Source organism: Pygocentrus nattereri, chromosome 16 (genome assembly GCF_015220715.1).
Source record: "Pygocentrus nattereri isolate fPygNat1 chromosome 16, fPygNat1.pri, whole genome shotgun sequence".
Lineage (NCBI taxonomy): Eukaryota > Metazoa > Chordata > Actinopteri > Characiformes > Serrasalmidae > Pygocentrus > Pygocentrus nattereri.
In genome coordinates this window covers 14,418,611-14,446,431 of record NC_051226.1, presented here as the reverse complement: position 1 = coordinate 14,446,431, position 27,821 = coordinate 14,418,611, and the positions used below count along the sequence as shown (strand labels likewise).

Below are 27,821 nucleotides of genomic sequence, written 5' to 3'. Positions count from 1 at the left end.
CCCAGGAATGCCAGCTGACCCAACAGTTGCCCAAACGCCAGTGTAGCCCTTCAGTAAAGCTGCTGTAACCCCGTCCTCCAATCAGATCACACCACACCTGGTCCCATATCCAACAGGCGTGCATGAATGAAAGACTAAAGACAAAATCTACACTAAATGACATGAAAAGAATTTTACAGGTAGGTCATGTGCATTTGGTACAGAAAAAAGCTTTATATTAGCGGTAAGCCTACCATTAACTTCAATTCAATTTCAAGTAATGCTGTTTCCTTAAAGACATTCCAATGAAATGACAGCACACACTAGAATTTTACATCAAAGAGCATGCGCCGCATCTTAATGAGGAATATCTTAAATAGATAAGTTCCATTCACAAAGAACAAAGGAATTACAACCATAAACAGCTTCAGAGGGGTATTAAAAGGAATTCTTTTCAAAAGAACTCAAGATGCCGTGATGCAGTCGCAAAGTTGTCTAGAGGGACAGAGACTTCAGTCTTGGCATGCAGGGCTTACTCTCAGTCTAGCAAACCACCATAATCCGCTAACAAAACACATCAGAAACTATTGACACAGGCCGCACACTCTGTCTCTGCACTGTCTGGGGCGAAGTTATCTCCTAAATAAATGTCAAGAGGTGAGAAAGGAGGGCTGATAGCCCAACTTACTCTCAACTTCTGTTCATTCTCACTCTTTTCGTACTCACTTTCTTTCTCGTTCTCAAACCCAGTCCAGGGGAGGCATGCAATGGACTTATTTGATGAATGAGTCCTGAGAGATTTGTTTTTGTCTCCCTTTCTATTTCTTTCTCTCGCAGTCTCCCTCTCTCTCTCTCCAGTGCTCTGCTAATGACTGCGCCGCTTGCCGGTGCACGGTGGCTGGCCATCAATAACCCCCATCTGGCAGATCCAGAGGAAGGGAGCGGATGAGCCTCCGGCAGGCACGCATCTGCTTAAGCATCCATGCTCTGCTGCTAGTCCCTTTCTTGCGGAGTGAAGGTTGCATTACTAATGCACGGTGCCGGGCTCCGGCTTGTTAGCGTGCGGCAATGGGCCGCTTATTTATTACAGCACAAGCACATGTTTCTACTGAACAGCGCTAACACGGCACAGATGTCTGCTAGGAGCGTGCGAAGTTGTGTGAAGCCAGACTGTGACCTGCGACGTGCAAGGACTCGGCGTGCTGACACATAATGCATCTCAGAGCTTGATAGCTGAGACAACAGACAAATGTTGAGGTGCACACATATCCTTGGGCTGCCAGTGATGGTCTAATATGGGCTCATAATATTCCTGAGCAATTATACAAACAGACAGAGGACATCAGCCGAATCTCAATCTCATACCTGAGCCGGTGGCATTCAGATGTCACACGGCACCAAAGGATAGCGAGAGAAAGGGAAAGAGAGTTAGAGACTTCAGTTTATATGGTTATTGTTTTCCATCACATTTTCATTACATTATTCAGCCTGCTGAAATGCAGCTGTCTGGATGGCCTAGTACCTAATTGGCTGTGTTTTCACTGAAGTAGCACAATGAGCACACAACAATTTCAGGATTTTCCCTCTGTAAAATTGTGGGTGTCTGCATATGAGCAAATCGCCTTAAACGCTCAGAATTAAATAACACTGAAAAACTGATTGATTGACTGGTAAATGAAAGACATTACCATCCATGAACTCATTAATTAGGCAGTCAGTTAAAGTCTAATGCCATTAGGCTCCCATCTCTGTCTCTCGATGCACATCACTGGGTACAACATTGGGTCATCGGTATCTATTAGTATTTGGTTTGGAAAGCCAGCTTTGAGGTGTCCCTCGCAACTCGACATGTATCCTGACAGATCGCATATAACCTCCTCATGACACTTCACTCAGGAAGAACAGTTATGACACCATGTCCATTAGCTGAATGGAGTGCACTTCTTTGTTATTGATCAGGACCTCTCTTCGCTTGGCTTTGTGTCCTGCCATTCTGCGGCACTCCATGCTAAACTAGCAGGTCAAAGGCTAATAAATCTGGTCTATAAATGCTTCATGAAAGGCAGAGATGACATGCAGTAGCAGTGTGTTTAATGACAAGTGACAGACATTGGGTTCTTCTTTTGCAATCTCCTCTCCCAGTCAGGGATTAATGTGTGCTGGGCAGCTTTGATGTCACCACAAAACACTGCCACAACCTTCTGGCGACCAAATGTACAGCTTCAGAGCGGTCAGTGATTCATATGTCCCGCCGAGCAGAGTTTCCATACTGCATGGCAAGCGCTTTACACACAGACTGAGGAGGCAACATGGAGAGAGACGGACGAGGTGACTCAGGACAACAAAGCTGCTAGTGCTATTAGAAGTAGGCATAGTCTATAGGTTTGCATGGTTTGAGTTAGATGGCCTTTTTTAACTGTTACAACTTCTGTCATACATAGCAACAAAGTTCTTTATAGTGCCAAAACAAGACAAAATATGACTTGTAACTTCTTGGCTTGAAAGTTCTAGGAAAAATCTTTAACTTCAGTAGGACGTTTAGATTATGTGGACATTGTAAAGATTCTCTAGGAAAACCCATAATCATTTTTCTAGTGCATCATTGTAAAAAACCTTTCTGCCACCTTAATTTTTAAAAGTGTAGGTCTAGGAATTGGGCTCACCTTCAGTTCATCGTTTCATTCAATCACTTGTGCAAAAGCAGCCCTTCAGGCCTTGACTTCACTAATGTAGAGAGCACTAAAGCAGGGGGATTTAGAAGAGTCCAGCTCTCTTATAGAAGAGCGCTAACAGCTTACTGTTTAAAGCTGAATTCAATCCTGCTGTGGTCCATGGTAGCAACCTTATTACTGAGTCGCTGTGTGTCACTGTGCAAGACAGGTCATACAAATGGACACATGGATATCCTGAAAAAGATGAGCTGGATGTGCTGGCCCCTCACCAATATGCTGCCGGGTGATCGAGATTAAAAGCATATCCCTAAGAAATATTGATCTTTTTGCGAGCGTTTCACAGATCTAGGATAACGAAGTGTCATTTGAGCTGCTCTCTGGCTCTGGCGGGCCGACTAGAGAACACTGGAGGGGTAAAGTCATGCCCTGTTGAGGTCATATCCCCCTCTCCTTAATGTATAGATAACAATACACATGCTGCTTTCATCAAAAGAATATGATGCATTATAGATAGATAAGGTACTTCTTCTTTCTCCGTGCCTGCCTTTTCCTGCCCCGAGACAGTAATGAATGAAGCATATGGCGCATTTCAATCGCCTAAGAGCCTTTATGGGATTTATCTTGGCCTGCAAAGGCGCAGTGTGTTTGTCTTAACTCTTTTCATCTTTTATCATCTGTTAGGCAATGCATTTTACACAAAATGGGGTTTCAGCTGTATGTATGTGTTTGTGTGAACACACATGTGCTTCCATGCAAATACTGCACATGCTAACGTACACATGCAAGAATTATAGATTGCTTCCCTGAGGGCCTTCACTGAAACTTAAATGACACCATATGAGTCAGAGAATCCCGGTTAGTCCTGTTTCTGAGTTCCCGTAGGCCAGGGTAAGGGCGGGCTTCTGTGCAGCTCCACTTCCTCAGCCCACACCTAAGGCTGCACTGGCACAGGCTTCAGCCATCTGACACTGGTGCCATCAGGCTGCAGACGAAAGCTCTGCGGGCTTTCCAGAGCCGATACAGCGCGTAAATGAGATCAAGAGAAGCACAAACAGACAGGAATGTTGATAATGTGTCTGATAGCACCATATGGCTCAAGTTCTCACACTGTTAACAAAAGAGCCGGCAAACAATCGCACATAAAACAACAAAAAATCCCGGGCTGCTCGTACAGAGATCGACATTGTGTTGTACACAGTAATTATATCAGTCAGAGGTTGGCAGGAGAACAATCCACCTTTTCATAGCAGATCTGGGGGAGAACGAGTGGTTAGGGCCACTGCCATGTACCTGGTATTCTCTTTCATCCACCAGCGTAGGCTCCATGCTAGGATGGGGGAAACACAAGCAGGAAGAACAAGTCTAAGTGCTTTTGTATGTGGGGAGGTGGTTGACATTCACACTATGTGGTGCGGGATGGCACTCACGGTTGTCATGTTGAGATGAGTGGCATTTGAGACTTGGCGGATTTCAGCACAGGAAAGGTCAGCGTGTCAGACGGCAGTCTCTCAGGACATCACTATAAACTTACAAATCCCAAATCCCAAATCCCTATAAAGCCATTCATTTACACATGATGCTGAGAGTGAGAATTGCATCAGCCTCTCAAACGCTAGAGCATACAGAGGGTCACAGTCTCCTGCACGCAGCAATGGTTTAGTGACTACAGCAGATGACTCTGATAGCAAGCAGATCATGCTCTATTTCTTCAGAAACCCATGCAGGTGTTCTGGATTACTTGGAAGCATCAGTGGCATCTACTCTACAATCTGCTGGCATACAGGGAGGAAAACAGCAGGTCACCTTAAAGCCAAGTAGATAATACATGACTTGCAACATCCGAGTATTGCCGTAGTGCTTTGTCTCCTGAGCAACTTGTGATCATTTTGGAAACTAGTATTCTTCCTCTTCCCAGAGCTTTACGAGCCGTTCATCCATTTCCTGGGTCCACGAAAAATAAGATTCAGCCTGCATGCATGATTGTTGCTGCAGCTGCTTTCATGCTCCAAAAGTTTCCCTTCATTAGCTATGCTCACTGCAGTTCTTACTAGCTGTTTGTGGAAGTGATCTAAGATAAGAAAATTAAGGTTAAAATTGTATATTGTGCACTTACATGAAAGAGTGCAAAATGGCTAAAAAGGATTTATTAGTAAAACATTGACTGTAAGATCAGCTCCAGCTAGACATAGGTCAGGCAGCATCACTATGAGGCAGAAAAATCCCAGCATCTCCACTAAGGGAGTAGTAGGCATTTGAGATAAGGCACTGAGAAGATGAAGTCCACTGGAGTCCACTGTTGCTGAGCTTGAAAACAGTTTTACTCTAAATGGCCCACGTGGACCCCCCGTGCAGGACTTCCTGGCTTCGTACATGATTTAAAGCAGGAGATGGGAACAACTCATCTGTCTGGCTACTCATGCCAAAAATAAAGAGCGAGAGTTTATTTTATTTACAGCTCGTGGAAAAATGAAGGCGTCGGAGAAGAAGAAGCTGTAGGTTATCGCAGGACCGATATTAAAAGAAAGCACATGTCTGGCCTCACATGAGAGGCAAATGTCAGTGAAATTGAGAGGCTGGGAGAAGTCTGGACAGTTTTGAGCCGACTCCACAACTGTCCAGCCAATGCCACAGTAAAGAGACATTAATAACGTGCATGCAATGCTTTCAATGCACCATCAAATTTTTATGAAGTGGCCAGTGGCCACCAAATGTGAAAAAAGACATGTCATTGCTAGTTTCAACTTGTATAAAATGCTATGAAAACATATAATATGTTTCAGGTCTATTTTCTCTGGTTCAAGCGACTGTGGCTTCAAGGCCAGTTCTGTGCTTTTTCCAGAAACAAGCAGCAGAGAGCAACACCATGAAGCTGTCTGCCCAAAATTCCCCACTGCTTCAAAGAGATACACATGCCACACAGCTACAGACACACACAGGAAAGGTGGCCTGGGTGTGTGTGCTCAGGATCGTTCACATGAATGTATGCTCCTGTGTGTTTGTGTGTAGAGGTGGGAAAATTAATTGATTCTTTAAGGCATCATGATTCTTGAAATATTCTGAATTGATTAACAAAACAATGTTCACTTTTAATTCTCAGCACTTTATGCAAAGTTTAAGTATCAGATGAGTTTTAAAATTATGAAAGTATATTAGTTTATGGCTTCCCGCAGGCATCTATAATTCCACCCCAGCACAACCTCAACATAAGAAGGAAAACTCGGAATGTAAAACATGTGAAAATGACATTGGAAATTTTTTACTCATTTACTCAAGCAGTCTGAAGTTTCTCCAGCAGGGTGCTATTAGCATGCAAATTAGTTTTTGTGAGCGTCGTTTAAAATACAAGAAGAGAAATATAGAGCATTAAAAAAATTAACTATTACAGTACTTAATATATAGTTTTAAAGAACAAGTTTAATTAAATTACATAATATGAAAAAGTACCTGAGCTAAAAATAGAATAGAAAGTAGATCTACGCTGCTGAGAACTCTCACTACAGGAGAAAATGATATTGTACAGGGGCATTCTGACTAATTTTGAACAAATTGACTGAAATGAATGTATGTTATAAGCTGAGCTTTTTTTAGGTGACAGCACTGGTGTTGCACAAAATAGCCAAGGAAAATCAGGAGGATGTTGTGTTCTATTGATAACAGAGGTTTCTTTCTCAGTGGAGCTAATGAGCTAAAACAGCTAGCACAACATTGGATACCGATGAGGTGGATGTGTTTTGTCAGGGAGACTAAACGCTAAAGCTGCATCAGGCAACTTGCCCCTGCCTTCATGTTCCTAAAAATGTGTGTTCTTGGCAACACGCTTACTTACTTCCAAACAGAAGAAAACTTGCCACTGTACTGTCCTGTTAAAACATAAAATTGTCATTTAACTAAACTGTTAGTCTGTAGGTTTTTCTGCATTTTCTTGATGGAACATAACAAACACCTAAAACCGTGGTTTAGAATGATTAACTTAGTACCTGAGTACCAGTGCATATCCCTAGTAGTGTACAAAAATTCAAAAATGGTAAATGCATCGAGAATTGTTTTATAATCGCATCTTGGCACCCTGAATTGAAATCAAATCACATGGTGAAGTGCCTAGAGATTCCCACTCCTGTTTGTGTTGGTGTGTGTCTATGTGTCTGCTTAGGCACTTTTGTGTGTGTAAAATCCTATCAATGTCACAAAGGTCACGCTGCCTCAAGATAACCCAGAGAGATTGCTGTGAGATCCTGGGATTTTCAGGCCTTTTATTTTGTGATTAGGTGTCACTAGAATTTCTTTGGTGTCACAATGAAGCCTTTTATGTTCTGGGCACCTCAAGGTTTAATAGGCGCTTCGGCGTATTCAGCGTGAATGTAAATGGGGTGAACCGGTCACTTCACAATGCTCATTCATTCAAACCATAATTGTATACACCATCCCCTTTTTAGCACGGGAGGAATTTTCTCTTTTTATTGTACTTCGGTGTATTTGTAATTCCCACAGGAAATCCCACAGGGATCGAATGCTTCTTTTTTGTCTTGCAGTGAACACAGGGACGGCCATTTAGTGTGCCGCTCAGCTTGTGGTCAAGCTTATTCGGGTGAGTTATGTTTGAGAGGACGTTTGAAGTCTAAAGTCAGCAGCAGGCATCAGCGTACTGACAGCAACCGTATTAAGAAAACGAGTGTGTCCAAACACTGCCTAGCCGCAGCTCAACAAATAAGTAACTGTGTTTACCGGTGCCATGACAACTGTTCCATGAATAGCCATGTGCACGTCGATCACGTTAAATACCGATTTGCGCGCTTTCAGTGCAATCATATTCATCATGCACCTCACAATATTCCCAAGCTGTCTGAAACAAGCACCATGATACAACTAAAACAAGCCAGATGTTGACCAACAGCACAAATTCCTGTGTTTATGCATTTTACCTAACATATAGCTGTACTGGTGTAATGACTGTGGTGGACATGAGCAGATCCATGCATAAGAAAGGCAGACAGCACACAGGGCTGTGCACTTTATGTCGAGACAGCTTTACAGCCTGATTCAGTCAGCAATATACGGGCTCATAAAAGCAGCTTTCAGGCCTCGCCACATCACGGTACCACGACAGGCCAAGTTAATCACCAGGATTATTTGCACATCCAGCAGACATTTCTGCAGCCACAAGTGAAAGCATCTAAGCGCCCGAGATGGCAGACCGGCGGCATATTTTCATCTGCCTGTACCCTCCAGACGTCTGAAAACCACTGTCATGGCCAAAGCATGCCATGGGAAAAATATTTTACTCTTAGAAGCTATGGTTATCACCAACAACAGCAAAAGCATACTATACATTTGTATTAATTCTCATTTGTAGAAATTCTGTCAGAAGTGCAGATTCTAAACTTTCAGTCAATACCACATGTTCATATGCAGAAGAGATGCTGTACAGTCAAATACAGTGTATAGTCAAAAAGAACCATCCTTAACATTTTTCAAACTTGTGTTTTGTTATTACTTGAAAAAATAAGCTGCGCATTTGAAACTATCAAAACAAAACTCACTACATAACAGCCTGACTAGTTATGCACTTAAAATTCAATAGTTTTGCAAAAGAATAGTAATAGCTCTTTAACTCTATGGGTTAATGTAATGCCAAAGTTGTCAAGTCTGGAACTGATCTGAGATGAGTCTGCTAATGCTTGGCCTTATGCAGGGCTAACTCTGCGATTCTCAGGCTCTGTGCTGGGGTCAGTGGGGGCCATTTTGTTACGGTGAAAGAGGGCTGAATGGGGCCATGAGGCGCAACAAAAGCACCGCTTGTCCTGGGCATGCAGGGTGAGCCCGGGCCGCCTGACCCTGCCCACTGATTTTTCTGTACAGGAAACTGCAACAAAGGCCTTTTTAGACACACACAATTAGCCAGGCACTCAAGGGGCATGCGTGAGCGCTCACACGCTCAGACACTCATGCACCGATGCACGCTTAATAACTTCTCAAGGTGTTCAAGTGAAAAATCCACGCTTTGTGAGGCAGAGCAAAATGGGATTAGCAGGTAATCTAGCTAGCAGAACATATGAGGATGGAACTCAGCGAACTGAAGGCAGATATGAGAGACAGCTGCTGTAAGAGGTGGCTGCCATAACCACAATGTATTCAGTAGGGATAATCAATCGATATGAATCATTACCATTACCAATTTTAACTCACAAATTTTAACTAATATAAACATTGCAACATGGGTGGTGGAGCTTCTTATAATTTGTTGCAATTTCAATGTTTCTTAATAATAATAGGTTTTTGTATGTGTGTTATAACACACTGTCCTTCCACTGAAGCCTAGGTTTGCAATTTGTGATTTTGTTATTTTAACACACAATCTGTGTTTTAGTACAATCTGTATTCCCACGGAAGACACGATAAAGCAGTCTTTTATAAAAAGTGGCAAGAATGTATAAAATCTTCTACCAGAATTTCTGATATCAATACTTTCATTTCTAAATGCTGCTGCTGCATTTATTTGACGTGTAAACAATCTAATCTAACAGACTGTGATTCAGTTTGTGCCAGAAACTTCAGTTGTATGCAAAGGTATAGTCCCGTCAAATAACATGTTGTCTTGATATTCTCTGTGAAAATACGTCTTCTACAGGGAACAATATATATATATACATTCTAATAATACCATTATAATAACTAGAATATGCTAATTCTAGTGCACTCTTTCTATTTATTACTGAATGTAACAGAAAGAAAATAAAACAACATATAAATGTGTCGTAACTTTTGTAGGCTATATTATATGCTTTGGTTATTTCTTTCTTTTGTTTTATTAGTAATTGTGCAGACATGTGTTTACTGTAGAGTACGTGTATTATTTTATAATACACATACAATTATAAAAATTATAAAAAAAACATTATAATTTGACCAGTGGCACCCAATCATACGACTGTACCTATATGAACATAAAAACACATGAGTGAGAATACTCATGTCACACATCAGTCATGCTTTATGGTTAGTCTGGTTGAATAAATCAATAATAAATGATTACCCCTACAAATTTTGTTCTGAAGCAACTCATTCAGTGCACTCACTCAGAAAAAACACAGTGCATTCAGCAAGAAAGGAAGCATAGTGCACATTTTATATAGTAATAGAAAACAAGAGAGTACAGGGAAGGCTCAGGGCCGACATGGTGAAACAGATAAAATTAAATGTACCTTTGCCGTTGGAAACGTGTGCATAATGTAACTCCAGATTTAAACAAGCCTTTCTTTCATTTATTTATTTTTAATCCAGCACCAGGCCAGTGTTTACTGATATACTGATCGGGCCCTGATGTTGTCTAAATGGGTAACCTGGAACTGGGCTTTAGAGTAAAGGTGCAGGGGAGAGAAAAAAATCCCTGCAATGGTGCTGATTGTCACACTCTTGGTGTGTAGTTTCCTCCATCTGTGTGAAACAGCTTATGTTGCTGACTGAGGGTGGAAACACACACAGAGGGTGGAGCTGCTATTCTGTCCCTAGATTCCAATCACTCCCAGAATTTGTGTTTATTTGTTCGCTCACACAATACAAATGCCTCGCCGTGACGTTTATTTACGCAGCTAATGGGCCAAAAGCACTAGAAACCCTAGTCACTCAGGCACTGCCATTAACTCCCTAACTCAAATGGAGCTTTTGGTTATTGATGTATAGAATCTTCCCACGTAAACAGAGAGATGAAGAACAGCTTTATGAGACTGAGCAGAGCTTTTCCATTGCCGTGAAGCTGAAAGCTCCTCCCTGGGCTACAACGAGGTGTCACACACTATTAGATGCTTGTGCTCTGGACTGTGTGGACAAAAGTGCTTCTTGTCTCCCTTCATTTGCAATGATTTTGTTCAAGGCTTTCCCTCATCTGCTTGTACAGGCTATCTACTCCAATCAGAAAGAGCTCCAAAATAGAAGAGATATTTTTACCTTTGCCTATGAAGCAAAACAAAGGCAGAACTTAGCTAGAAGTACCCAAACAGTAATTTCAGTGCACTCTCAATAGTTAGCAGGGGTAATCGCTCTAAGAAAGAGCCATGCACTCTTTCATCAAGGCTCATTTGGCTAAGTGCTGTTTCCACACAAGCCCTTTTAACAGGGGCACACAGAGCTTGCTGATTTGATGAGCCTCAGAGGAGTATGACACATGATTCACTATCAGATATATCACATATCACACGGTTAGCATATTTTCTCTCAAAACACCATCAGCATGCCCTGTAAAAATGCCTGTGGGTTTAGCACAGTCATGGGGCTGAGAAGACTATTCTCTCTCTCTTTCCCTCTGCATCTCTTTTGCCTAGCTGGGTGAGCTTTTTGGCAAATACGCTGATTCAATTAGCACCTGAAAGACAGTGAGCTCCTCAGGGTAATTATGTCATCTGTTTTTGCACTGTCTAATTGGAAGATTCTGCAAGGCCGTTTGTTGTGCATGGCCTTCATCAGCACCTGCATAAGCTCTGTCCAATATTCTTTTTTCACTTGCTTGTATCCAGCCATTCTTTGCTGTGATTACATGCGGCAGGTTTGGAATTGAGGAAGCCTGCGAGGTGCTGCGTTCGACTAACTGGATGCGTCTGGCTCCCCATTAATCATTGTGCACAGAGCATTAGCAAACACTGTTCAGGTTGCTCCCATCAAAGCAAAGAAAAAGATGAAGGATCAGAGTAAAGACAGTGGATCAATAACCTCACACAAACCATTGTTAAGTTATAGATATGATATCAAAGGCATGAAGAATGGCTTTGATTTGTTTTCTATCTGTAACGCTCTCCAGAACCTGCAGGCCAGAGAGAGAGAGATTTGTTGAAGGAGTCAATTGGCAACAAGAGCAGAGCTCACTGACTGCTAAAGACTGAACTGACTTCTCCCTGACACTGCAAATCTTTCTGCCGTGCAGGGTTAGCTGAGTAGAGCCAACAGTGAACAGCTGAATAATGGCCCACCACACACACACACACACACACACAAACAAACTTATTTAGTCACTAAAAATACACCCAACTTGACCTCACACTAAAAGCCACCAGTGAACAGTAAATAAGTTGTTCTTTGTCCAGTCCACTTACAGCAGTGTTTACATACACACACAAAAAAACGTTCAGAAAACCCGGTTCTTGTGTTTATTAACGCTTTCAAGTAAGACTGATTTTCTTAAAGTGCCCATAAGCTACATTTTTCTGGTATTTTATTTCTCCAAGGTCCATTAACAGCATTTGTGTGGTTTTATGTACAATAAACATGCTCAAATTTCTTATAATTTTCACCAAATTCAGTTCATAATAATTATCTATGTTTCTACTTCCAAAAGCAAATGTTATATATTGAAAGTTTTTAATCAGAAGTGGGCGATATGGCAGAAGATATCACAATACTTGATATGTATCATAATATTTAATTTTTCTGAGGTTTGGTAAGTTGGAACAGACAAAAATAAAGCAGTAGTGTCACATTTAAAAATAAAAAACTGAATACAATTATTTTTATCCAACAGTTCACATATTGCACTGTATTTCAGTGTAAAGAAACTACTAATGCTGTCTTTGCATTGAAACTAGCAGAGGTAAAGATAACACGTTAATAAAGCATTAATATACCAATAATATTGTACTGACTGTTTTAATTGTTTGCCAGTCCTAAATGAAACATACAGCTTTGCAGTGTTCTGTAAGTACAGACCATGATATATATTTCTAAAGACACCCAAAATATCCTCAGAAAAGCATATTGTGATGTAATTTAACTCAATAACTCAATAACATATATGTTACCATAACATATAGTGATATAGCCTATTTATACACACTTTTGTGTGTATACAGAATGTATTTGCTTGTTTAACAAACTATTAAAGAGTAATGATTAATATCACACTGCCTTGTCTTTTGTTATTTTCAGTGATATCGTAACTTCTACAGATATAAAAAAGATACATTTTTGCAAGTTCAAGGTGACCTTGATCTTTACAGCAAATCTGAACCTGGACACAAAGCTCCATGAATAGGCCTGAATTATTACTACTGAGCAAACAGCCTGATTTTTCACACACACTGACGAAGAGACATAAAACATTCTAAATACATCATAAACATCTCAGAAAGGGGGGCAGTGATTAGCCTGTGACAGAACCACATCTCCCACAGGGATGAAACAGTGTTCCTCAGTATGGGACAGCAACTCAGTCATGCAACTCTGACCCAGGCCCATAAACTTCTGGATCTAACATCACGCTGCTGCCATGAGGTCAGCTTCCAACTCCTTCCTCTGCCTTACAAAGACGGGAGCCATTTTTTCCCGCTGGTCTCAGGGTGAGAAAAGCCAGAAATAATGAACCGTTGGACTGCAGATCGCACGTCAAGTTCCACACGCGTCATTTCCATTCTGCGGCGTAACGAAAGACTGTGAAAAACACACTCTTGAGTGTGAAGGCACCAAAGTAAATATTCAGTTCTTCCTTTCAATACTGCGTGATCAGATTAGCCATTGTAGGTTTGTTGAAAGTATTCCAGTTCAGTCTCAGCCAAATAAGGTTTGGTATGAGGAGACGCTTGCATTCAGGAGAAAGGCGTCGTGTAAAATAAAATCCAAGGGCTGATTAACTCTGAGAAATCACAGACACACTGAAAAATTAAAAAATTTAAAAAAGCTCATATGAAAAAGTTCTGAAATGCTCTTGGCTTGGTTGTAGGATTCAAGGAAGAACACTGAATTGTATACTGAAATATAATGATGTATATACATTATGTGGAGGATGTGTAAACTGTAAAAAGATTATTCATACACGTACATCTCATATAGAAACACTTTTTTGTACGTTTTATAAAGAACTATCCACTGAAAGGTTCTTTAGGGAACTAAAAGTGATTTATCATTGCATCACTTGAAAGAACATCTTTAGTGAGTGTATTGCTGGCAATAACAGAAGCATGATGCAATTCAATATGAATTATTCCTCACTTGTAATTCGCTGAAACCATTATGCAAACGTATGAACACCCTGATGAGATGACATGTGAAAATAAATTAGCACAGCCTCTACACAGAACACACTTCTGAACGTTTTAATGCACAATTGCTGTTTGCTGAATTCAGCCTTTTGGGAAAGAAATATGAAATGTGATCTGCACTAAAATTATGGCACATTTTATATTTCCAAAATGTTAAACAGAAATGATGCGCTAAAAGTACATTTAAGTGTGTTCTCTGCAGAGGATGTGCTAATTTATTTTCACCTTTCTTCACAAAATCTAGAATTTGACCGGGACTCTTCAAATTTTTGCATGGACTTCTACATCAAAAGTGCACAAAACCACATCGGTGACATTTTATTGATCAAGAATTTTAAGATCTGAATTTAACAAAAAGTAATTGTTTGTAGTCTTACATTGAGAAACTGTTCTATATTTTTGACATTTTTTGTCACAACATAAATAAAAATAATGCAAATCGAATGTAAACATTATCGATAGCTTCTCACCATCTAATAAGATACATAATTATGTACTTAGATTGAACAGTATAGCAAAACAACAGTAATACCTCTTGATTTCTAAGGGTTAAATGGCTACAAACAAAGCAGGACATGCCAGCCCTGATAAGTGTAACAATGGTGGCAAGAGGCACCAGTGAACACGGGCTCACTTCAGTAGCGTCTCCACCCCGTCTGCTCACACATTTCCACAGCAAATGAAATTAGTGGGTCTGTGCGCAAGAGTGGAGACTCGAATTAAAATCACGCAATGCCTTCCAATCATCTGAAGAGCATCTGGACCCACCGAAGACTCTCAGCACGTGCTGTACGTGGCAACAGAACAGCAATATCACTCTCAGACAGGTAGCAATGCCATACATGACAAACAAAATGAGTCGGAGAAAACACATCGTAATGAGATGTAAGATAAGGTGAGACATGGGAAGGAAGTGATTTGAAACCCCATTGGGAAGGCAAAACTGTGGGAGGCTGATATAATACAACACCAATATAAGACATCTACCCCAGCTCTCAAAAAACAGCAAGCATGGTATTCATGCCGGGATTACTGGGACAAGAGCGTCATCTACAAAAGATTATTATCAGTTCAGTGGGGTCGCCAGAGGTGAGGGAGAAGACATCAGAGACACGGCAGACAATGAAAAGGGGGTAGAGCTCAGCTGAGCCAGAGCTGCAGCCCAGTCTAAGCCATTTCATCCCTCATATATCTGATATCAGCCCTTAAGATGCAGTCAGCAGCCATGGTAGACGATTGGCGACAGGAAAGAGAGAGAGACTGAGAGAGGGAGAGCTGGGGGAGGGTCATGAAACTGAGGGAGGCCCACGCCTCCTGTAACGTTCTCACATTCACACTGAATCTCTCAGAGAGCGCAAGAAGACTTCAGGAAGGTGTGTGTGTGTTTGTTTTCTTACATTTTCAGGACCTTCAGAAGAAAAATCAAATGATTTTCACTAATCACTTCCATAATAAAACCTTCTATCTCCAACTTTATAACAGGAAGGAAAATCGTTTTTAATGTAATGTATGTTGTTGTGTAATGATATTTGATACCATTTCTTTTCGTCCATTCATTATGAAATTCTCATACAATTGTAAGCACTACTGTCATTTCCAACAACGCAAAAAAATGACAATATAAAAATGGGGTTAAGAGTTTTTTATATGACAGCAACAATACAGAATACAATTAGCACATAAATATGAGTCCTCGTCCAGGCACCATCTATGAACAAACCTGTATGTGTCCTTGACGTCTATGAGTTCTAAGAACACGCAGTCACATGTATCTAGCTGTAGTCTAAGCCAGCCTAACAGTTAAAAGCGAATTCACCATGAGCAGATGATTTACCTGCTATCTTTATATGAACTTAACGTTAAACACTCAGCAAAGCCAGTGTGAATCTACAAACGCTGACAGTGATAAAGATTAACATGTACTGCATCCAGACCCACTTCAGGTTACTACAGCATGCCACCCGCATCTGCCTGAAAATATTCAGCCCCTCAAAATCTTATTGGTTACCCTACATCTGCAGAGTGTGGATCAGCGGTTCTATTGGTAGGCCCTTCTGACCACTCCCACCGATTTCCCCATTTCGTGACCTAGTTTAATGAAGTCTACAGTCATTATAACATAGTAACAAAGCTGTAATATTCTAGACCCTATTCACTAAAGAATGAAAGGGTGATGTATATTGAGTTACACATACAAACCAAGGTAAGTGGCATCCCAACACAAACAAAGCATTTTACTATCAAACCAAACATTAATGGGCTGCTGAAAATAAACAATAAATCTACATTTGAATTATCCTTCAATTCATTTAATAGAGTAGAAAAATTACAAGTAACCAAAAAAAAAGATTTTTTAGTAGTCTATTCTGCAGACAATGCATAAAAGCCCTACAGTAGACGTGTGAGTAATGTTGGCTAAGCCATTTAAACATCCCATGTGCATTGCGTGTCTGCACCTCACCAAGTCAGCTCTCACTTCCATGTGACTAAAGCCATGGTCACGCATACTAAGACTGCTTTTTCCTCTTACAGCAGGTTCTCTTTTAGCCTAAAATCATTTTTGATGCTTAAAGGAGCATAAGAAAGGACAAGTGAGTGAGTGAGAGGCAGTCACGAAAGGGTTGTGTTTAACCCTTCACTATCTGTGACTGTCCAATACTGCACTAATACATAAAATGAAGAGAAAAAGAAACAGTAAAACAGAACTTACTGAAGAATTAAAAGTGAAATCAACTCGCAATCACTTTGCTGGCTTAAAAATTCTTTAGTTATTTTTAGAACTGCAGGTAAAGGAAATGAATAAAATTAGTGTCAGCACTATAAATTCAGCAACAGACATTTTTATACACAAAAACATTAAATAAACCTAAAAATTAAGGGGTTTCATTTAATTTTCCCCAAAATTAATTTTATAATTTTACCTTAACAATAGGAGAATGTACTCATCTAACCAAATATCAATGTTACTGAAAAATAAATGTAATTTTCAACAACATATAAAAAATTAACTATTTTCATATTTGTATGCAAAAAATAAAATATATTATAAAAAATAGGATTAATATAAAAAAAATAAAAATAAAAATATTTTCTGTAGCATTTTTGCAGGGGTGGGGATTTTATCTGAGATCATTTTTTCAATCTTAAAAGTTAGAATTTACTGTAAACTATATTACATCTCTTTGATATTAAATTTTTACACTTTTTCACATTGTTCTTTTATATTGTTTATGTAAGAAACTTAACATTTAAATGATTAAAAACATAGCAGCATGACTAAATTAATTTTTTCTGCTTCTTTTCTTTCTTAATCAAACTACAATCATATATTCAACATTACTTTAAAACCAGACATAGAATATTTCACTAACTCCAGTAAACCATTTCTACATTGTCCACATATTAAACCTTTCTAGTGGAGCTGTACACAACCACAAAATTGACTTTAAATGTTATAAAACGGTTCTGCTAAACTCCAGGGAATAACAAGGATAATAATTCAAACAGTAAATTACTGTGAAGAAGTACACTGTGTATATGAGGACACTGAGGGCTGGTGATTTGGAAGACTGGAGTTAGGTCTACTCAGCGTAGCGGCAAAGGCCAGTGGGCTTTAGGTGCAATCATAAAGTTGCTTTATTTGTTTCCTGAGCACATTAGGTGCTTATGTTTCCATCGGAAGTCTTTATAGGTTCTCTGTAATATTTATGCCAAGGACAGATGGTTTCCTTTACATTACAGAGCCACTTTTCTGACTGCTACTTTCCAGCTTAGCGTGTAGAAAACTAATATAAACTGAACACAATGTTACTGAATTACTATTGGTGAAACTATATTTTCAGTTTGACCACACTAAAGTATCTAAAAATCAATGTGAAGCAAGTAACCTAGTTAATAACAACTAGGTACGTATGTAGTAATCATCAATTTAATCTGAAAAAGACATAAATACAGGGACTGATATCCAATCATTTCATATTTGCCTAAGAATTGTAAAACACTATGTATCATTGCTAAGTGTATTTATTTTCTAATACACCTTTCTAAAATAGTATTAAAATAGACCAATAAAATTATACCTTAATAATATATTCTGTCTTACAGGACAGACTGGACAGGGCAGTCTAATTCTACTCATTGTTCATCATGAGAGAGGATTTAGTTTCGGTTTCTGGGCAGATCAAAACAGTAGCCATGAGATATCCCTGAAATATTCTGTACAACCAGAGTTGTGTCACGCTGCTTTGAAACAGGATGATCCAGGTTAGCGGCTGTCACGACTCATTGTTTGTGAGACAAAGCCGAATTGTTCAGCTATTAGCACCTCTTTGTAAAGACTTCACAAATGTGTGATACACATCTGTGAATCAAACCTATACGTATTCCTTTATCCTTTTACTTACATCGGTAATGAAAACAGCAACAAAACACTACACATTCTTCATGATAAATGAAACTGCAAAACTTTTTTTTAATGGTCATTAATCCCAAATGTATACAATTACTCATACCTCTAACTTGCATATTAATTTCATCGCAGTTACTAAATAATTCATAGTAGTTACCGAATAATCCTAAATAACTTTTAATAAGTTAAAACTTATTAAGACAAATTGAAAAATAAGTCTACAGCCTATTAGTATTAAAGGGGAAGTCCAACCATTTTTCTAAATGTCTGCATAGTTAAATCATTAAGGCCTAAATAAAGCAATTCAAGTGGTTTGATGTAAACTGAGTCTAGAGAAAGTTACCTAGTCAGATTTCTTGACAATGGTGGTGACAGGAACCAAGGTTTGCAAAGTTTATAATTGTCATTAACCCCATATTTATACAATAAAATAAACATTTTATTTACAATCCAAAATGACCAGTGAACCTACATGTGAGTTTGAGTTTTTATATATAATGATCAATCCAAAGTTTTCCTGGGGAGAATACTTTGCCTTATAGCGCCCTACGTGTACCTCTAAACCATGAATGCGTTTGAAAAAATGTTAACGTTAAAAACATTGTAAAACAATGTCTCAGGCATCAGGCAAAGAAATTCTCTTCATTTTATGCTACAGTTTTCTGTCAGGTAGCTTTAAGAGGCATTAAACACTTCAGATGTCTGGTTCCTATCACCACCACTGTGAACACTTGGTACTTGGTAAGCTTCTCTAAAGTGCAGCCTTTTACATCAAACCACTCTGAACGACTTTGTTTACATCTTGATGAAATTCCTCTCTAAGATTAATAAGTGAATAATTAATTTGGGGGGTTAAGCTGTTGTTTGTTTCTTACGAAAGTAACATATATCTCTATAGCTAGTCTTGAGTAAATGACTTACTGTATTGCTAGAATGCTGACCGTAAGGTCAGTCTATGAAGACAGAGAGCTTTGATTGACTGGACGCTGACACTTTGTCCCATCTCTGTGTCAGGACCTGTTACTCCAGATGCCCTTTCCTCCCCACCAATGTTTTCTGTCCCACGCACGCGATCCCTCTCTTGGCTGCCAGCACTGCGCTTGTCCACCTTGCCGCTTCACTGCACCCTCTCATCGCATTACTTCTGCTATTCTAACTTTTCCATCAATTATGCACAAGAATAACTGAGGCCTGGCCACAGCGCAGGCATAAAGGAGCCGTACAAGCCTCCATGATTCCAGCGCACGCCTGCGTCTCCCCTCTACCAGTGATACGAGTGCCAGGACACAGAGCAGCACACTGGCACTGCCATGGCATACTCGCCAGTGCGCCATCCACATGGCCACTCCAGCATCATAGCAGCACTGTTATAGCCTGCCAACACCCAGCGACAATGCTAGTGGTTTTACATAGTCTTTAAACTTATGCAGGGCACTCCAAATTTTAGGCCCTTAATTAGTTATTATTTCAGTCTAATTGGTTTTGGAGTAAATCAGAGCCAAACCTAACTTCCACAGATCAACCCACTCGCTTTCACACAGCAATAAATAAACTTAATATTTGATATTTGGCTGATAGTTTGTGTTTGCTGACAGCATAGCATCAAATTCTGCACAGATTAAAAAGGGGAAAAAATACTGCTCCTTGATGTGCCTAAAAAAGCACACGCCTGAGGAGCCATCCCAAATCTGCCGAAGCTGTTCCGCTCGAGAAACAAAATGGAGGCAAGTTTGGAAATGGCGGCTTGCACCGTCTCCTCACCCTTTCTCAACGAGAGAGGAGACACTCCTGGAGAATGACAAAAGCGATAACTCTCATTTGATCCCATTTTGATAAATACTGAAACTCGCGTGTGTCAGTCGTTGAAACCGTAAAACAACTGAGGAAAAGGGAAAATGCAACGGGACAAAAAGCGAAAAAAAAGTAAGTCAAGCCAAATGAAACACAGCTCTAAGACAAACCGTCGACCTCGACATTCCAATCATGGCCATCCTGACCTCATTTTCCACACATCGCGTGTGAAGGTTTGTTGGCTAGACTTGAGTCTGAGATCACAAACAGCTTTTAATATTTCATAGATCCCAAAGCTCTCAGAGTACTCAAGTTCGATACAAGAAAATGCTCTACGTCTTCCTCTAGTAGGCTAATTATTCACATAAAAGTTTCCTGAAAGTCAGACAAAGGCAATGAGAAGAATGTTTATTCTCACTCAAGATGTTACTAATGTACAGGTTTGCAAGACAGGAGCTCCAATCAGTGACCTTCATATCATTCTCCTTATATATGGGAAAAATATAGCACTCCAGTCAAGGGCAGCTACAACACGAAGAGCTGAAAATATACTTAAGTTTAACATGAATTTACAGCATGAAGAGATGGAATAATGCTGAAGTTCAGAGGTATTAAAAACCAATGTGCAGTCCTGAAGAAACCCTACGTCATAAGCAGCACTTTGCCATATAGTTAGAAAACATGACATAAATAGAAGGGCAATTAAGTGAAGCGCCTATGTTTTTCATTAGGTTTTAATTAACTGCTCAATAAAACTACACTAAAGTTCCCTTGGAGGCATTCTGTTTATAATAAAAGTCTTAGTAACCAAAATAAAGTTCAAAACATGATGTCACCATAAATCTCTGCTAATTAGCATGTCGCAGACTCAGTAGAAGCGCTACACACTGTCATTATGCTGACAAGACAGGGCTGTCAGCGAACTGATTGACGAACAGATTCAGATCGGTGCTAACACAAAGGATATAAAAGGCTCATTCGTAAGGGACCCTGTAGTGTTTTTCAAAAACAGAGTCAAATATTTACCTGTATGCCAATCTACAATCATCACAGTACCGCATCTTTAAAAACCTAACTACAAAATCGCCCAATCTATAGCCCAAATAAAATGGATGAAAGCACTATTTTCAGTATTCATGCAGGATTTCCAATATCAGCTTCCTTCAGAATAAATGGACAAGAATACATCACTGAGACATGCCTATATCAATCAGATTTCCAAGCTGTGACAGTGTTTCTCTCGCTTGCTCCCATCCTGTCCCCTTTCCTCGTTAACTCTTTCCAAGTCAGTCCATTTTTATTAGCTTAGTGTGTTGGACAAACGTTTCCTTCATTATTTCCCATTGCGATTAAATGTGCCGTAATGAAGAGCACAAAGAGCTCTCGCTCGGGCACCACTCTTCGCTTCCGTGGCAATACAATGTGCAAAGCAGTCGTTACCACATGCAACATTTTCCTCCAATGCTTATCAAACGGGCTTAGCAAACTTTAGGGTCCTTTCAAAAACTTTATCGGGGTCTTTAGGGCCAGAGGCTGATGAATATGAATGGCCGGTGAGGTTGTGGCTCACTGGAGGAGAGAGAGAGGGGTGAAGGGGTTCAGAGGAAGTGTTTTGTGTCTCTACACAATGGGCCGATGACCTCTTAAGTCCTTTAGAGTCTCTCTGTTAATACCTTCACCCGGACCTTCAAAGGCCCGAGAGAAGCCATTTCAACACTCGCATCTTAAAAGTATGAGCAGTTTACCAGGAGTAAACACGGATGGATGAAAAGCATCTGTCACCAGCTAAGAGCCCCATGAGAATGAGGGATCACTAAGGCAACCCAAACAATATTCATTCAAAATAACAAAAAAGGGGGTTGCTAATTTAGGGAAGACACCAGCAGCTGCCAAGGAAAAATGCAGTGATAAATGAAAACCTACATATCTTATAGGCAAGGTGTGAAAAATTTCAAAACAGTGTGTACAAATTGGAAGAAATTAATGTTTACCACTTGGTCTCCTTTGAGGGTTTCATATTTGCTGAGTTTCATGAAAAATACTCAATTATCAAAACCAGGAACCTTTTCGTCTGAAATAAAATGAGGATTTTTCTGAACAAAAGCAAAGTATGTAGTACACAATCAGAGCACTCTGAATTTAAAATACGCCATTTTTAATACATAAAATATTTGTAAAAAATCTTGACTGAATCTTGACTTTAGAATTGAAAATCTTATCTGAAAATATGTGCACCTATTAGCGTAATGGCAGTATAAAAACAAAGCAGAAGTGAGAGGTCAGCCACCTCTCAGTATGTAAGGGGTCACCAAACAGCAGGATGTGCTAGTTACCCCGCAGGAGGACTTTCTCTTGGCAGAGATTATTCTTCTGACACCCCATGTCTCTTGAGACAGTTCCAGCACTGCTGGTCCAGCCCTTCAGGGTTTTTTCAGGAATAGGCTGTGGGACAGTGGACTTCGACCCATAAAGGCCCCCCAATTTCTCTTTCCTTTTGTCTGTGGGGGCTGTGCCACTTCCAGACCGTGTCTTGACCCTGTTGTATGGCCCTCAATATTCTTACATACAAGCCCTGTGGTATGCCCTTCCAGGGTGTACAAGCTTGCATACTTTATACCCTGGCAAAGATCCACTAAGACATGAACAATGGCACCCTTTCACATAGGTCGGGTACTGGCTGGTAGAGGACAGGGGGGGTAAAACCCAGTCAATATTTGTATGCATTTTTTTTTTTTTAATTGAAGAATCGAAGTGGAACCAAGCAGCAGGGAGCCAGGAGCGACTGCAGAGGGAAAAGCAGGATAAACAGGGGAACAATGCTAACCGAGTGCCATACAATACCACCAAGCAGCTATCACAACATCAACTGGCCACAAACCGCAAGAAAAGAGGGGGCTTTGTGTTCTAAGTGGAGATTAAGACTGAGCCGGTACATAAAGGAAAACATTTGAGGTCATTTTGCATAGCGCTAAACTAAGGATGTGCATCAGCCGGGGGTTATGAGGTGGAAAAGAGGGGGCTTTACAAGAAATCCATCACATTTCATATTTCTGTAGTGGGCAGATAAAGACAGGGAAAGTGCTGAATTAGACCCTTCAGAGAAAGTGAACATCAGAAGCGTTTCCAAACTAGCTGTGGCACTCCTGCAGACCAAGAATTAAGCAAGTTTGCAAAATTTGAAAGGAAAAATGTTTCCCATCTGTTAGGCAAAGCTCTAAAAGGCATTATCTGAGATTAAAACTGCACCATGGAAAAGGTTCTGCTCTCCAGAGATCCCTCTCCCCAGCTGTTGAGTACTTAGACCTATTCCATGGATCACTTTGATGGGTAGAGGTATCAGCTTCCATGGCACCACATACACAAACAGCCAGAAGATTAAGAGTGGAATTCAATGCCGATTCTCAACTGATCCATCCCATCAGCAACAAATAAACAGCTTTCATTTTCAACATGAGCCGATTTCCTTAAGAAAACATTCCAAATAATTGCCTAACAACTAACAAATACACTAACAATACAGTATTTTATCTGGTGGTATCCAAGCATAAACGTTTCCTTCACAAACTGTGAAGGAAGATGTAAGTAACGAAGAAGAAATAGTAATCTCTATTTCTGAACACAATATCTCAGACAGAACACATTTAACCTAAGAAATTGCTAATCTGAAAATGAACTAGATGACATTTAAGAAAAAGGTGCCAACTCAAATTAACCTGCTTTGTTATTGCAAGTGGCCTGGCTGTATTTTCAAAAAGCTGAAACCCAGTGACGCCCGAGAGAGCCTATATAAAAAAATTTTAAAAAAACTTGCATGTGAATGGCTGAGCTTCTAAACTCTAAAACTATAGGAGCAGTTTCCTTCTAAATCCTCTGAAGAATTTCTATACACTAGACCATAGAGAAAACAGTGGCAGTTACCACAAAGCTGCTTTTTTCTACAGCACATGACTCCCATGTTTATGAAATGCACAATAGGACCTAAATTTCTCTTTTGTATTTCTATTTTGGTTGGATTTGTGTGTTTAGACAAGCTATTAGCTTGTGGTAATTTGCTAAAAAGCAAAGAAACCAGAAAAGATCCGATTCAACGTGTTTGGAAGCAGAAATATCAATCACTTCTGGTTATGTGAATATTAATAATGATAATTAATAATAATAAACATGCATTTCATTTGAAATGCGGTCTTTGAGAGCCTAACTGAAATGTTACTGTACCTTTAGTCATTAAAGAAAAGCACTCGTACTTCAAGTACAATTACACAATTAAAAACTGCAGTTAAATTCATTACAATGTATGCAATCACAATCTGCCACCAACTGATGCACTAGCATTTCACAGCATGCCCGGCTAAAGCTTGGATTTGTTTCTAATTAATGATACATTACACATTAATGAGCTACATTCAAAGGAGAAGATGCAGCTGCTGCAGAGCAAAAGGACTACGAGATCCAAGACTTTTCATCTGAAAGGCTAAATAACTACCCACTAAAACACAACTCTTTGATATGCTCCGGAAATGACTGCGAAAATGCATCTATCCTCTTTGTAACAAGACTACTTGAACTGTAAGTTCAACCTCATTGAGATGAGTTACCTGGTGTGTAGAAGCAGTATTGGAGACAGTCGATCTCTTTGGTAATGAAAACTGCAAAGAAAGTGACTTGTTTTGAGGAACATTATAACCACAATCGGGGCCTCAAGGTCGTGACTGACAGTGCTGCTACTTTATACAGCATGGCCAGATTTGGATTAGGCCACTGAGTGAGTGCATGAATGCGAATGAGAGACACTCATTTAGAGTAACTCATTTATTTACTGGAGGGGCCTCATTCTGCCTGGACAAAACCCAGACAGGGTGCCTCTGACACAGACACATACAGTACCCCACACAGGCCTAGCCCAGCCTCACAAGCAGTATGCGCCCTGGGGCTGCACCCTAACCGGAGCCCAGCTCAGCCCCGTTTATGGTTAACATGGACCCAGTGCTGTTAGCGCTGAATGTGTGAGCTCGGCATGCGCTTCCCTCTCATGAGCATACCCCCGGCTGGGCAGCAGGCCCTGCTGAAGGCCACTCCGAGCCTCGGCCATTGTACTAGCTCTGCATGGGGCTGGGGCACAGGGCACAGAGAGAGCCCCATGGCAACTGAGCAGGGAGAACAGGGAATGGGGAAGAGTTCATTTTCAGAGACAAGCCATGGACCCCTCCAAAGAACACAGGACTTTATGCCTGCCATTTTAAACACGTTCTCAGGGTCGAACTGTTGTACTGGAGGTCCACCGTAGTAGGGGGTCATTGTAAAAGGACAAGATGCCTAAGAGTTTGACAATCCACTCTATAGCATATGCTCAAGGAACAGCACATTCAGCTGAAAATTAGGCCGATAAGAAAAGAAATTTTCAGTACAGTAGAAGCTCACTCTCTACTGAGTACATTCTTTTTTCCTGGTGTAACTTCAGGGGATTCTAAATCATGAAAGCACACTCTGATCTGATCAAGACTGCATGGCGGATTTTCTTAGTCTTTTAGTCTTCTTTTGAGGTTCCACAGACACACGCACACTGTAAACCACTCTATAATTCAGAAGACTACAACAAAATCCCAACCGAAGCCACACGAAACACAAAACCTGACCAAGGGCCAAATAAACAGCACCAATAGACAAGGTCTACCACGGGTTATTAATAGAAATGAATGAGAGAAGCACTTATTTAGCTTTATAAATATGATCTTATATAAGCTTGACAAGATATGTGAGCTGATTCTCAAAGAAATCCATAAACCAACATGGATGAGCTGTTTCAAAGTACGAGGGCTTGAAATCAAGAGTGGCCTCTGACAAGTGTGTTTATTAATATTCTGCACTTATATTTGAATGAAACAATGTTTTGGCGTTACACAGATCTAATGGAGAGCTTTTATTTGATACGTATAACTGTTTTGCCTTGAATATCACTTCTTCTCCTCTGGTCCTGAGCCCTTTTTATATTAACTATGTTATAATGTACACATAGGCTTCACCTGACAGCAGGATAATAGGTTAATTCATAGAAGTCCGTTAAAAGAATCAGTTCAGAATCTTCGATCAGCCCAACAAAGGATGGAGTCTGTAAGTTCGCCTCCTTAATCGCGCTGTAAAGCACGTTTCTTAGGGTCAGTGTGCTAATATTTCTCATGGTCACTATGCACACATTTAGGCATAAATGCACTGCACAGAGGGTCCCTTCAAACTTCACCTGATAACTATCACAGGATCACATAAGCGTAGATATCAGTGTAAATCTAGAAGTGGTTTTAGTTGACACACTGAGCGGATTGGGGGGGGGGGGGGGGGGGGGGGGGGGCTTGCGCCATACTGATGGATACTCCTGTGGTCACTCACCTCGGATTTGTGCGGTTCCAGTAGACGGCATAGCGATCCGCCACCACCTTGGAAGCAGGCTCCTGACCCAGCACGCACATCCACAGGAGGAGGACGAGAAAGAGCAGCACTCCCACCTGCGGCATCGCTCAAAGTCTCACTCTCAGTCCCGCTTACGGCGCTTAGGCTACGGCTGGACCTCTGGCTCGAGCAGGCAAAACAAACGCCAAGCCAAACTCACATCGGTGGCCCTTTTAACCCGGGCTTTTTATTCAGTACCTCCACGTGCGAAGCGCCTTCTCTCACTGGACAGCCGCATAAAATCGCTCCCTCCCGCTGTGAGAGATGACAAAACCTCCAGCAGCGTCTGTAGTGCCACAACCAGCGAAGTCAGAAGAAGATGAGGAGAGCGGAGGAGGAAAATGTTGGATTCAAATGATTTAGTGTTGCTTTATCACTGTATAGTCCCGTATGAGCGGCGGCGCATCCCTCCTCGACCAGCTCAGCTCACTGCACGCACACGAGCATTTCGCTATCCAGACCAAAAACTATCGCTTTATTCTTGTTTCCACGTCCCAGCGTCGTGAAAGCCAACCGACAGTGTTCACCGCTGTAATAAAACGCTCTCCTGCCCCAAGCAGTCTGAGGAGGATAAAAATGCTGAAGAGCTGCTGCCGAATTAGTTTTGTTGTGCTGTGCTCTGTCCGTCCCGAGCTCAGTATCTGCTCCGTCCCTCCGTCTTCAAACTGTCAGCGCTCTCGGAGCTGGAGAAAACGGACAGAAGTGTCCGCACACCACCCACGGCGAACTGTACCTTCCAGTTAGTCACCGACCCCAGTTAATGTGTGGAAATGAAACCTGTTAAACTGCCGGTGCCTGAACGAGGCGCTGTAACCTGGACGGTTTAGCCGGTAGAGTTGGTCTGAGCGAAGCCACGCTTTCTCCTCACAGACCGACGGACTTTCCAGCCATGAAGTGAGTGAGCGCTGCTGCTCAGACTCGCAGGCTGGATCCACAGCTCCGCCCCCCAGAGGACACCAGCCAGTCGCTGAGGCTGAACAGCCCGCACGCGCTGAAGGCGCGATCGAAATGTGCACGTGATCAAATGTTTTCGGGTAGTCATGACAACTGGTACATTGATCATGTGACCAAGTGTTTTGTTGTGGCCTTTGCAACTGGTCATTTTTGAAATTTTTTTATTTTATATATAATTTTTTCTCTATATAATTCATTACTGATGATTTTTATTGTTTAGCTAGGCACTTCATCCTTCATTTTCTCAAAGGTTGGATCACTAGCCACAAGTTTGTCACTGCTGTGGTAGCTAGTGAATCCTGCAAGGCATCGGATTTGCTGTGTTTTTACACGAATCTTAGGAAGTTTAGTCAGAAAATGCAGAGAATAAAAGGTGCTAAAATTCAGTGACACAGTGTCAGTGATACAGTGCCCAGATATCATCAGATATATTCTTTGTTGAAACAAAAGAAAAACGTTTAGGTAAACTAAACTGATGCAACCTAGCTAGCTAATGCTAATGCTCCTCTCTCTGACTGAACACAGTAAACAAAACCATGTCCTTCAGTTAAATCACTA

General features: G+C 40.7%; 1 protein-coding gene across 1 annotated transcript in view; it reads right to left on the bottom strand.

The window, feature by feature from the left end:
• The window catches only part of efna5a (ephrin-A5a), a 56,197-nt gene extending 28,937 nt beyond the window's left edge, over positions 1–27,260 (bottom strand). Inside the window, exon 1 of the mRNA XM_017718112.2 lies at positions 26,250–27,260. Within this exon, the coding sequence (XP_017573601.1) occupies positions 26,250–26,374 (125 nt within the window). The 5' untranslated portion in view covers positions 26,375–27,260. The remainder of the gene's footprint in view (positions 1–26,249) is intronic.
• Positions 27,261–27,821: the final 561 nt, after the last annotated feature.